The sequence below is a fragment of the Hylobates moloch genome, unplaced genomic scaffold (assembly GCF_009828535.3).
Source record: "Hylobates moloch isolate HMO894 unplaced genomic scaffold, HMol_V3 SCAFFOLD_2, whole genome shotgun sequence".
In the NCBI taxonomy this organism is placed as follows: Eukaryota; Metazoa; Chordata; class Mammalia; order Primates; family Hylobatidae; genus Hylobates; species Hylobates moloch.
The window spans coordinates 84,146,058-84,160,021 of record NW_026652277.1 but is presented as its reverse complement, the minus strand read 5'-3'; the positions used below and the strand labels follow the sequence as shown (position 1 = coordinate 84,160,021).

At 37.8% G+C, this 13,964-nt stretch overlaps 1 protein-coding gene across 6 annotated transcripts in view; it reads right to left on the bottom strand.

Moving 5' to 3' along the window:
• Window positions 1–347: 347 nt before the first annotated feature.
• LOC131382598 (uncharacterized) overlaps window positions 348–13,964 on the bottom strand; it is a 76,345-nt gene continuing 62,728 nt past the window's right edge. For 3 of the 6 annotated variants that reach the window (XR_009212163.1, XR_009212164.1, XR_009212162.1), the window contains 2 exons: window positions 1,408–1,595; window positions 348–366 (listed from right to left, as the gene is read on the bottom strand). Coding sequence is in view for 2 of the 6 variants with exons in the window: in XM_058434960.1 (XP_058290943.1) it covers window positions 1,488–1,595 (108 nt within the window). In the remaining 4 variants the exon portion in view is untranslated. Of the gene's footprint in view, window positions 367–1,022; window positions 1,596–10,539; window positions 11,781–13,964 lie in introns of those variants that run through there. The other 3 variants (XR_009212165.1, XM_058434971.1, XM_058434960.1) reach the window with 2 other exon arrangements.

Sequence of the window (13,964 nt, the reverse complement as noted above, 5' to 3'; positions counted from 1 at the left end):
TAGGTGCCTATGACCACCAGCTCTAGACCAAACAGAGTGGAGTCAGTGGCACAATTCTGTCGTGCACTAGCTTCACAGCCTACTGTGTCATCCCTCTCTGACTTAGAGGCCTTCTGTTTGCGCTCTTAGGACCACTTGAAAAAATGCCTTCCTTCCCTCTATGATCTCAAATAAAATGAGATCCTTCTAAATATATGTTCTAAGCTAATAGAAAGACAAAAAGAAGTAAATGAAAGCATCATTCCCTTGAGAAGATAATCTGAGGTGTACACACACGATAGACAGTTATATCTTCCCTACCATTTGGATAGGATCTGATTCATTTGAAAATGCTTCCATAAGCAGGAGTCCCGGGAGATGCATGACCTTTTAGAGAACACAGAAGTTCAAAATGTTGACATGGTTTTTTTTAAAGTCATTGCATTAGTGACATTACCACAATTGGATACCTGGTCCCCTCGACTTCTGGTTCTGCATTTTTAAACCAGTGTGCAAGTTTGATAGAATTTAGAAGTGATGTCAGTGTCTCAACTAGGGCTCATGTGAAAGATATTAATTTAAAAGTTAACTTTCTTTTGGATAAAGAGGAGTGGAAAGTTGACCTTTATTTTCTTTTGAATGTGAAAAGCAATTCCATAATAGTAAGCTTTTGCTGTATTTTTGTCTGTGTAGTATCTTGTTTGAAATGCGGGTGCCTTGAGATATTGCACTGGGGCTCTCTCTCTCTCTCTCTCTCTCCCCCTTTCTCCCTCCCTACATCCCACCCCCTCTCTCTTTCTCTCTTCCCTTCCTCCTTTCCTTCCTTCTTTCCATACACCCATCCTTCCTTCCTACAAATGCCTAGCATATGTTATGCATGTAAATGTATTCAGCAAGTCGTTTTGGGCATGGAGCCATAGTTTTAGCTAGAGATGCTTTTGCCTCCAGGGGACACTTTGCAATGTCTGGACTTATTTTTGGTTGTCACAGTTGGGGAAAAGAAAATGCTAATATCATCTGGAGGGTAGAGACCAAGTATGCTGCTAAACATCCTACAGTGTTCACCATAGCCCTCCATAACAAAAAACTGTATGGCCACAAATGTCAATAGTGCTGAGGTTGAGAAACCCTACTGCAGAGGAAGAGGAGAAAAACAACACGAAATCAATGATCAAGATTCCATATCCCTGATTAAAAACAGACTAGTTAAAAATAATCCCCGGCATCTGTCCATTATCTATTTTGGGACATGGTTCAAATTAGAAGGGCCAAATTAGAAATGACCCCCTGCAAAGGGACAGTTGCCGAAAGTATCAGAGATGGCAGCAGTGCCACAGCCGAGGGCCACTCATTGCATGAGGTGAGGGAGGAGTGACTGCATGGTACAATGCTGTTTGTTCCTTTCTGTAGGACTGGTTAATTATTTACCTTGAATAAATGAGTTGAATTCATTTCCAGTCAAGTCACTTTTTAACTTGGCATCTTCTCTAGGGAAGGCAAGAGAAGGATCATTCTTCTAGGCAGGCCAAGATAAGGCTCATCCTTTGAGCATCCCTCATTCCACATAGAATAGGGAGTGCTCCTGTTTCTGAAGCTCCCAGGGTATCTTGCCACAGCTAAAGGAAAACATTAGAAAATCAGCTGTTGCAATTTCAAAGTCAGAAAAGGTCACGAGATGTGTACAGGTTTCATGCTTGTTTTGGATTCAGGGATGTTTGTTTCTTCCTGCCTGCCCTGTGTAAGACCGGACACTGCCACCAAGGCAATCCATGGCTTGGGTTCCAGCTTAAGTTCTGAATGAAGAGATCTCATATGTGCACAAATTACAATGACAAGCAGTACAGTCAATTCAGTTTTCCTTCAAAAAGCAGAAACATAAACATGAATTATTAACAGTAGTATCATGATTAAAGGAATTTACATTTCTGGGCATACAAATAGTAACTAACTCTTCATCATTCTCAATTACTATTTACTGGTGTTTGCAATTAACATTCATTTTATTTGTGTCTAAAGGAAAGGGGGAAAATAGGTGAAGAGAAGAAGAGAAAGGCATAGAAGAGAGAGGGAAAACTTCATGATGACACAGATTCACATGAAGGCAATACAAGATGATTTATCCAAGCAGATGTTTCCCTAATGGTGAGTTTTATTAATTTCTTTGAAATGTACATTCCTATGTAATTATTTTAAGATTTAAGATTTAAATTAAGATGAAATGAAATTAAGATTAAATTACTGGAAGAGGAATGGCTGCATCAACTAATTAGCTCAGTTTGAATTTTGATATATATTTTTAGATTACCCTTCATATGTGGTGCCCCAGTTTAAAACCCTATCTGCTGAGAACACAGGAAACTACCTGTTTCTCTATCTGTGACAATAATAGTTTTTATCCAACTTTAAAATCTTTGTCAATCTGATTGGTATAAATATTACGTTGTTGCAAAAGTAACTGCAGTTTTTGCCATTACTTTTAATGGGGAAAAACACAATTACTTTTGTGCCAATTTAATACTAGCTCATATTGTTTCTGTTTGCGTATCTTTATTTTCTTCTGATATAGCTATTGCCCATATGTATTTCTTCTTTTATGAATTAACTTTTAATGTCCTTTGTCCACTTTTTCCTGTGTTATCTTCTCTGATTTGAAAGTGCTCTTCATATCATAGGGATTATATTGAGTTTTCCTTTTATGTAAGCTTTAATTAATTTTTCCTCAAGTCATAGACTTATGAATGATACTTTAGATGTGCAGTGAAGTTGTATTATATATGCAATTGTTCCTATTCCTTTTGCTTTCCTATGTGTTATCAATAACCTGTTAGAAAGCATAATGGAATATTGGCTACTTTCTCCCTTACTTGTTCATATATTAATTCCAGAAGTAGATGGCAAGCTTTCTATGAGTCAAGGAAAATATGAGGTACTGGGAATATAATGATGAGCAAAACCAACTATGTCCTCACCTTGTGGAGCTTAAAATCCATCCACAGAACAACCACCACCACCACAATAATAATAACTTAAACAACAGAAAATCATGAAGAAGAAATAAAAATGAAATGTGCAAGATCTTTATAAAGCAAATTCTAACATTCGGCTGTAGTACATAAAGAACAGACTGCATAAATGGAGATAATTCTATACTCCCAGAAAGGAATAGTTACTCTTATAAGATGTTAATTCTATATCGGGGCCATTATAAAATAATTTTAAAATGATCTATAAGAATAAATATATGAAAATATCTAAGAAAAGTTTCACAGAAAAGAGTAATAGCAAATTTGCTCTGTGAAGTATAAAAGCAGATTATAATTCCTCTGTACTTAAAATGATTGGAAAGAGAATTATTAAATAAATGGTATTAGGTCAACTGGTTAATTATCATGAGAAAAAGCTAAAATAGAACATTACACTTTATGCCAAATTAAATTCTTGAAAAATTTAAGATTTTTAATGTATAAATTATAAAAGTACTGGAAGAAAATATAAGAGAATACAAATGTATTTTAAGAAGCAAGGAAGGATTAAAAGTATAATATTGAAGACAGGAGGAACAAAATCTACTGTGTAAAAGTTTGACCACATTAATATGTGGAATAAAGATATGCAAATGAAAACAATATGAGCTATTATTTGTACCAATCAGATTGGAAAAGATTGCAACAAAAATATCAAATAAAAGTAGAAATACAGAAAACTTGTGTATGTGTATGTAGGGAGGTGGAATGGGAGTTTGCAATAACTCTAATATATAAAGCATTCTTTATAATTGTAAGAAAAAAGACAAATCCATCATAGGAAAATGGGCAAAGGCTAAGGATGGGTGATTCAATAAAAAATAAATACTTTGGTAATAATAAAAGACATGCAAACAGTCTGGCAAAGATTAAAAGGCACAGTGTTGAGTCTGTGGGAAAGGTGCACTCGTATGTCCACCACTGAAGTGATTCTAAATTAGGATAGTCTTTTGGAGAGACACAGCTAGGGTAGTCTTGTAAGGACTGAGGTTTATGCCAGGTGAAAGCAAGAAACATTTATTGTCTCACAAGTTCCATGGGTCAGGAATCTGAGTGTAGCCTAGTTGTGTCCTTGGGCTTAGGGTCTTTTGCAAGGCTGCAGTCAAGAAGTTGGTGAGGGCCACAGTCATCTGAAAGCTAATCTAGAGGAAGCTCTACTTCCCAGCTCCCTACCGGGACTGGTAGCAGGTCTCCATCCATACATTTGAGGGCACAAATACCAGAAGGGAGGATCACTAGGGTCCCTTTTAGAGGCTGCTAACCCCAGGGGATAATTCAACAATTTGTATCAAAAGCATACAAAATAATGTGTGTTTTCTGATATATCAGTTCCCATTTTCTGCTTTATCCCAAGTAAAGAACTGAACAAATGTACAAAGATAGGAATGCAAGCATTTTTAAGATGGATGGTATACAATAGAATAAAATGAGAACAACCTAATGTCAATAGTCTAGTTTCAATAAATTAGGTTATAGCTATACAACAGAACAACATGCAGCAATTGAAAGTTACATAGGTGCATACATAGCAATAAAGATGTGGTTGAAATACTCCTGAATTTAAAAATTAAATTAAAAATAATGTTCAAAATGTATACATTTTATAAAGTAGGAAATATATAGAAAAAATCTAGAATGACAGACTCACAAATATTAACAATGATTATTTCTTTGAAGTGATAGGAATGTACATGTTTTAAGGTTTTCTTTATTCTGCTTAATCCAGGCAATCTACGTTTTCTACAATGAACGTATGATATTGTATAGCAAAAATGAGGCAATACTTGTCATGAAAAGTAAAAAAGAAAAACAACAACCCTCTGGCTTTGACTTGCTAATAGTTTCATGCAGCATTGGAAAGTCCTGTCCTCCCACTACCCGCCTTCATCCCCCTATGTCCTGAGGTCTTGCCCAGCTGCCTGACCATGGCATGGCAGGATCCGTCAAGTTCAAGACCCAGGCCATTCTGCCTTCCCCTGGGGAAGATTCCTCCTGAGCCTTTCCCAAGGCCTCAGTCACCATCGGGACTGTACGAGGTCTGCATCCTAGGGAAGGAAACTTGTTATTGTTTTCCAGGTATAGATGAAAAGCACCAGTAAGCACCTCACTAACAAGCATGAAAGGCGGAAGCTGGAGACAACACCAGCTCTCCAGTGCCTTCCTCGGTCTCCTTAGATTCTTGTGTGAGGCTGACTCTTTCCCCTTCTATCAAGATGAGTTCTGCAAGTGAGAGATAGCACTAATTTTTCACTGTCACCACTCCTTTGAAATTTTAAACACATTATTTTTGTCGTTGGAACACAAAGTTCCTGTTTTCTATTAGCAAATGAGAACTAAAATAAATTACATTAAGCTATGCTGTCAAAAGTCCTTTCTGCAAGATTATTTTCCACTGAAACATTTAATTGGGCATGGTTTATGCATTGATAATAATCAATATCTTCATTCCCCAGTGAACTGAGAATCAAATTCCTCTGTTTGAAGGAATCATTTATGTGTATTTTGTAGGTTCATTAAATAGAACAAGTGAAACCCATAGCTGCACAGTATTACCAAAATACTTCACTGAATAAATTGTGATTCCTTTACTGACTGATGTACTAATTAAATTCATGTGCCATAAAGTGATACAGAAAATAGTTTCATTCTTTTTTGAATGAAATTCTTTCTTCTCAGTTTTAGAAATTAAAACTGGAAAATGTTTATATTTAAGTCAAAGTGCTTTCAAAACTAATCCTAGGGAGAAAGAGAATTCTGAATGGGGCAGGTCGTTGGAAATGTGGAGTTATTCCCCGCCAGGCCTTTCTTATGCTCCAGCCCCCAACCCTTTTATCTGATTCTGAAACTGCCTTAGACATAATTGGGTTTCTTAAGACCTGTTTCTCTCCCTGGACACGATTGTGAACAAAGAGGACTGAAATGGGAAAATAATTAATTTTAATGAGAGAGACACTGGGGAAGTGTGAGTGGCTCCCTCTGTTTTCTTTGATCTAAAATAAGGAATGTTCATGCAGCAAATAGAGCAGAAAGATTACAAGCATCTAGTCCTAAACAGAGGTGACATGTTTATACAATCTAATGAAATCTCTTTTTACAAACCATACTCACAACTGAGTTTGCCCAATCATGACAGAACATCCTGGACCTCTGTATTTTTCATCTTAGTTTGTACAAACTAAGTTGTACAAAATAGGCATCATCAAAGGTACACAAGGGTGGGCCCAGTTATTTCTAGCTCTTCAAGCCACAGATGTAGAATTTTCTCCTTTTGGTGTGTAGCGCTTCTTTTCTTTTTCTTCAGTTTTTATATGAAAAATATCCTACCTGCATTTTATTCTGACATGTGAAAGGGCTGTGAGCTTCTCTAAGGTGAAGGCAATACCATGTTCATAATAGAATCTCAGCATCTCTCACAGTGCTGTGTTCTGTGGGCTCAGTAAATCTTTGTGGAAATGAGTGAATGAGTGAATCACTGGTAAGCCTACCCTGAAGTGTAGCCACAGTTTACATTTGTCTTTCTATAATTCCAGTCTTTTATAGGCATGAATATTTGTATTTCTTGCGAGAGGCTGCAAAATATTTACAAACAAATATTTTTTGTTTTTGTATGCCCTGACATCTCAGTGGCTGAAGCTTTTCTTTTCTTTGATTTATAAATTTAAGGTCACTTTGGGCGAGGTGGCTGTCTAGGCAGCTGTCCTCCACGTAGCGGTCCAGGGACCTAGGATGCTTCCATCCTGAGGCTGATGAGGTGACAGTAGCCTTGATGACTGAGAGAGACCTTCAGCCCCTAGGTACAGGGGCAGGGTTGCAAAATGGACCAAAGGAAAGACAAACATCTATAATAGAGAGAGGAGGAGAAAGACTAACCTAGTTTAAAATATTGCCTGGGGTAACTGTCTTTTTAGAAACTGGGGTCAAGGAGTGTTTTCCCATACCAGAAGATAGTATGTTCTTAAAGCCAAGGAAAAAGAAGCAAGAGGTAGAGAGAGGTTTGAAATGTGCACCGTCATGTAAGAACAGGTTAACAGATAATCATCTGGTTAGAGTTTTCTAGACTGTTGGGAGAACAGGTTAACAGATAATTATCTGGTTAGAGTTTTCTAGACTGTTGGCAGAACAGGTTAACAGACAACTATCTGGTTAGAGTTTTCTAGACTGTTGGCATACACTGCTGATTTTAAGTGGAGGCAGCTGAGACTCGCGGGTGGGGGTGGGAGTGAAGCAAAGAGGAAGGCTGGGTGGGTGACCCACACCCAGCAACTGAACCAATAACTGCAATTTATTTTTCTGGTTCCTGGTTCATTAGTTCCTGGAACTCATTTACGGTTACTTCCTGAAACCACATTTCATTGAACAAAAGCCCCATACAACATTTTGATTGAAAATTCTCAACTAAGCCTTTATGCCCTTTCCAGTTTATACAACATGTTAGTAGAATTTCTCTGACCTGGCTAATAGTGAAACTAAAAGTTCAATCATATCATCTCTCTGGCCTAGAACTTAATTTTCTCCTTCAACTAAGGGAAATCCAACCAAATGGTGTCTTTTATTATTGACTGATCATAGTTTTAATCTCATTGAAGAAGCTAAATTTCAGATATTCCTTTTTATGTCAATAAACTAGACATTCTTATTTTATTGTTTTTCATTAAAAATATTTTATATAATTATTAAATTCAAAAAATGTAACAACATTTCAGAGAAATTTTGGTATTTGTTTTACCTTTACCTTCTTTTATGGCAAGCAATCTTGATTTTGCATATAGAGCCATAATTTATTCTTTAACATTTTTATAATAAACTTAAATAAAACAGGATCAGTTAAAATATTTAATAATAGTGTGGATGGCATGTAGATTGGTAAAAATTCATGACATTGAAGTTTAAATAAGTAATGCCTGAGAAGTACTGATTTACCCACCTCAAGAGCCCATTTCTAGGATCCTTAAGGCTGGATATGCACCCTTCACTGGCAAGGCAACAGAAGGTGAATCTCAACCATGGCTGTACCTAGAACCCTGGGGAACTTTCTAAAATGCTGATGACTAGACTCTACTTTAGACTGATTAAATCAGAATATCTGAGTGCGAGGCCCCAGGAATGGGTATTTTTTTAAAGCTTCCCAGATGATTGTTACGTGACGCCAGGGTTGGAAACCACTAATACTAGGTGTCTTCAATTCCCTTCAAAATGAGCTTCAAGACTAACTTTTGAAACCTCTCTCTCTATATATGTATATTTATATATTCTTAAGTATACAGTGAAGCTAATGGACCAGTAGGCAAAGAGGAAATTACCTATCTGTACAATTGATTTTGACAACCATTTGACCTCTTGTTCTAGGCCACCCCACCCTGCTCAAGCCAAGCTGCCTCCACCCCACAAAGATGCCCTCCTCATCCCAGCCAATCTCTGTAATCTCACTGGATGCTGTGTAATGAAGAATGGTAACAGTAATAATAACAAGCTTCCATTTATTGAGCTCTTACTGTGTACTATCTTTTGCTGCAATGCGTCAATGAATATTAAGGTACGTACAATATTTTGCACAAATGGATGTATATGTCTGTAGGAAGAAATCTTCATATGTAACTTCCTTATAAAAGAGGAATTTGTATATGCATTTTTTAGCTTTTCATTTTGAAACAGCCTCAAACTTAGAGAAAAGCTGTAAGAATAGTGCAAAGAATTTTCTTCCCTGAACTATATGAAAGTGAATTGCTGACATGATGCCTCAGCTGCCAAATACTTTATTGCATATTTCCTATGAACAAGGATATTCTTCTATATGACCACAAATACAGCCATCAAAATCAGGAAATTAACACTGATACATTATTTATCTTAGATTCTATACAAATGTCACCAATTGTCCCAAACATCCTTTACAGCAAAAGGAGCCAGTCCAGAATCACATGTTGCATTTAGTTTTCTCTTTAGTTTTGTTGACTCTGGAAGAGGACCTCAGGCTTTCCTCGACTTCCATGACCTTGACGCTTTGAAGATTACAGGTCAGTTATTTGGGAGAATGTCTCCCAGTTGGGGTTAGTCTGAGGTTTCCTCATGGTTAGCACTTTTACAACATTACAAAAGCCTCACCGCAGTCTTCTCTTTACATCCTATCACATCATGCATGATGTCAATTTGTCCTATTAATGAGGGTGTTAACTTTGCTTAATTAAGGGGTTGATGAGTCTTCTATACTGTAAACTGACTCTTTTGCCCCTGATAATTAATCAGAATTTTGTAGGAAGGTATTTTGAAACCATGTATCTATCCCATTCCTCTTCGCTCTTTTGATTCATTCATTTATTCATTCATTCATTTACATTATTATGAATTAATGAATTCTTAGTTTATTTAATAGGCTATAATCCATTAGTATCATTACTTATTTTGATACTCAAATTATCCCAGACTTGGTCAATGAGAGCCCATTCAGACTGGCTTTGATTTTGGACGTATGCACATCATTCTTGGAGCACTTCCTGGTTTTCTTGCATAACAAGACGTTCAGGTTTGGCTTTTGCTTTTCCTGCCTCTGCCCTGATATCAGCTGTTTACCCTAGGGTCTTTGGTTCCTTTTAGTGCATAAAAGTAATCTGGGCATGAAGTGTGCTCATTGATTTTGAGGTGTTTCTGTTCCTAGGCCTTCTCAGTCAACCAAGCTAGCAACCTTACACACACACACACGTACATGCATACACATATATACTTTACATCATACTTATGTCTACAACTATCTCTGCATACTAAAAACCATGAGTTCATATTAATATCCCCAATTCCAATCCAACACCACAAGGTTCATTCTAGTCTTCTCCCTTTTCATGTCTGTAACTCCATTCTCCAACAGTGAGAATACTGTCTCATGTTATCCTAAATATATTTACTAATTTGATCAAACCCTCTGCATGCTTCTATTCTCCATACTCTGCTGCTACCCTCTTCCAACCCTGTATGCATGAACACCCTCCTCACTTCATTAGGTCTCTGACACTGTCCACTGGAACTTCTTGGGTTTTGATGCCTGGTTCTGAGCTACTCCCAACCCCACACATGCCTTCCTCACCTTACTTGGGCTCTGACACTCTGTGCCAAACTGCCCTGCACTATGTGAATGTCCTCCTCATCCCACTCTGATGCCCTGCAGTGGACAGCAGTTACTACCATCCAACCACTTGGACACCCTTCCCACTGCTTGTGCTCTAACACCTGTGCCTGGTCACTCTTTTGTGTGGTCCCCCTTCTTGCTGCTCAGGCTTTTCTATCTCCCTCAGGCCATATGCTGAGGCCTACTTTGCTCAGCCCCCACCTAATGCTATGTAGGTTTTTAATTTTGAAATTTTTTGCCAAATTGCCATACAGAGAGACTACGAATTTACATCCCACAGCCAGCTGAAGAGGACCTGTCTCCCTAACAGCTTCTGCAATAAAGTGTGTTATCATACTTTTAGATCTTTGCTCATTTGAGAAGTAAAAAATGTATATATCAAATTGTAGCTTAAAATGTATTTGATGAAAAATTGAATACTTCTTTAAAACAATAAGAATGCATATTTTCATTAAAGTCCAATATTATGATTTTATTAGCACTCTTAATTTTTAATTCTTAAACACCAAACTTTATAAAACAGTGCCATTTTCTCATTTATGTAATAGCATATTTTTCTGTTTAATAACTAAATTGAGTCCTAGAAACATATTGCTGGTCCCAGATTTAATTGAAAGGGATAGCAAATTTTAATTTCTAATGGGACAAGAAAAACAACATGTGAAAAGTCTGCTTTGACTAGAACAGTTGTCAAATCAGTAATTAATTGTTTATACTTATGTCACTTTGCCTGGAAAAGAAAAATTAAATTTAGGAAGATAAAAAGCACCATCACATGATAATAATAGAAGGTCTTTGTCATTTGGTCATGTGTCCTAAGTTTTTGGAGAAAGTCACAATGTAAAACTTAGATTAACCGAATACATTTGTATGCACTTCTCTTGTTACTGTGTCTTCTGTTACAGGGTTCTCTTGTTAATGTGTCTTTTGTTACAGGTGCCCCAGCCATGAATTTAGGAGGCTAAAAGGAAACATGCCTGAGCAAAGTTGTAAAAGAGAAGTAGGTATTTTTCAGCCTGACATTGGCACACGCTAAGAAAGACGACAGTGAGGGCACCTCATGCATGCATGGACTAGAAAGAAGTTCTGTTTGGACCTCCAGTCTTCTGGTTTGGCTCATTCATAGGCTGTGAGGTGGGGCAAAGGAGGCACAATAAGAGATAAGCACCATTTAATTCTGATAAACTGTACACAGCTAAGTTAAGGGGCAGCAATGTAGTTGAGGTTTGGTGATATAGAAAGAGGCTTTCTTGTGAGGGTCATCAGAAGTCATTATGGAGCGTTTGTATGCCATATATATAAATGTTACATACATATTCATGCATAAACCATACATATTCAGGGAAATAGGCAGCCCCTGAAATTACTAGGAAAACTAACCAGGGAAGTGTAGGCTTCGTGAAATGGAACAAGGCGAGACCAATGGCTGGATGATGGATTAGTTGACCCTTGCAGTAATCTTTGAGTGATTGATGAGGTTCTGGACCAGGATTATGTCAAGTGAATAAAACAAAAATTATCCTCATTGTTATATAAGACTGTCAGTGCCAAGAACAACATGACAAGACTGGGCGCTCGACTGGATCTGACAAACGTAAGTGAACAACACTCCATTCAGAAGGCTTTGTCTTCTTTTTCTCCCCTTCTTTGTCATCTCAGCTCTGAAAAGAAAAATATATCCTGGCTAATAAGCTTCACTTTACATGACATTAACCAGGAATTTATATTAACTAGCAAATGGCAACTTCCCATTCTACCTCATCCATTAGGCAATGAATTTTAAATTGAAAGAGAGGTGTTTTAAAGGTCTGTTTCACATCACTGCTTTAATTTCTTGTTTGTCACTGTGTATAGATTTCTGATGCTGCAGAAATGGATAACTGCTGACTGAAGAACACAGGGATGCCTGTGACTCCCTCTAGGCTTTTGGATGAATGTTTTGCAGGTACACCTAAAAAACTAATTTTCTTCCCTTACACAATAGATGAAAATGAGAATTTAAGATTCTAAATACCACTGCCCAATTCTCTGTCCTCTTGCTCCCCTGCTCCAACCCTCTGAAAGGCAACTATGTCTAAGATGAGACTTATGTGTCAGAACAAAAAAATGCAATTTAACACACTCTGGAATTATTTCAGAAGCAGTAGACTCTTGAATAATTTAGACTTGTCTCTGAGTTTTAAGCACCAATCAAATAATTAGATAAGGTAAATTAAGGAGGCCAGCAAATGTAATTTACCGGTCTCATCAACTATTATACATTTTCAGATTAAGTGTTCAAAAGCACTTAGAGGAATGTCAGAGCTCCTTCCTGAGGGAAGTCATGTGACCTTCTCTACCTCTCACAAATGCTCCTTTTTATATCAAAGGGCCATTTGTTTGCTCTTAACAGCAAATAGCACACTCTATCCTCCAAATGGCCACCTGCACGAGCCCAGCACTTAAGAAAGACTAAAAAGCCGTTATCAACCAGTGATAATGCATGGATCTTTATGAGGCTGATGGAAATGAATTATTTCAGAAAACCGTCACAGGAGTAACAATTTCTTAAATGGATTAGATTGAGTTGAGGACTATATTACAGCTTCTTTCTATTCTGGAAAAATCTAAATCACTTCAATATTGTCCATAATAAAGTTTCCTAAATAGACCCATGAAATAAAAGGAAGTGCTTACTAACTGCTATATACCAGCCATCAGCCCAAATTCTTCATCCAACTCTCCATTATCCAAGATCCACTCTACAAGATGCCAAACGGTCTAACTCCCTCCCAGATGTCAGTGGGAGACACCAGGATGGAATATTTGAAAGTTATCCAAGATGTGAGGAGGGACCTGTTCTCCATCTTCACTGCTCATCCTTTGGAAATTTTCTTTCAGGCCAAAGGAAACATGCCTGAGGAGTGGACCCCAAGCAGCCTGCACTGGGGCTGCCAATGGGAGGGAGCACCTGCCTGGGCAGGAAGGATAAAGTGGGAACATGGGTCTTCTTGTAACTCACTACACCAGTGGTCTGCAGATTTTGTTGTGTATCAGAATCACCCATAAGGCCCCACCCCCCAGAGTTTCTGTTTTAGTGGATCTGGGGAAGAGCCTGAGAATTTTCATTTCCAACAAATTTCCAGATGGTGTCAATACTGCTGGTCTGGGACCACACTTTAAGAACCATAGCATCCTTTTGGAAACTCTCAGGAGGAGGCTGGCAGCTGGCTAGGTATTGTACCCTCGTTTCTGTTTCTTCATATCCTTGGGTATTATTCATCCTTACTTACCCCTCATTGGCTGATTTTGCCTCCTTCCCCTGCCCTTAACACAATCATTGCTATCAGTAGGCCTTGGCCTCTTCTTCACCCTTTCAGAACACCCTTCCTCCTCTTTTCTGTCTCTTCATCTTCCTTTCATTCTCTAAAGCTCAAGTCAAATCCTATTCTTTCCACGAAGATGATTCTAAACAGCTCAAGCTCTCATTTCTCTCTCTTTTTTTCCCTTAAGTCTTCCAGTTTTGGTGGTCTGTAGTAAGTCTTAATTGTTCTCAGACTGATTCATGGGGTTTCTTTCTTCAAGTAAATTGTAAGTTCTTGCTGGCACGGATGGTTCATAGATAAAAGTGGTGATGGTATTTAATATGGTGAATGTTTACCATGTGTTAAGCATTGCACTAACCCTTTTACATGTATCAATTTCTGAGGTATTATCATTCCCCTTTTACAAGTGAGGAAAACTGAAGAGCAGATAGTGCATAATATGTATAATATCACACAGGAGCACTTGGTGGGGCCAGTATTGAAGCCAAGACGACCTGAGTTCGCTTCAACCACTACCCAGGTGATGCAAGGGTCCCCTAA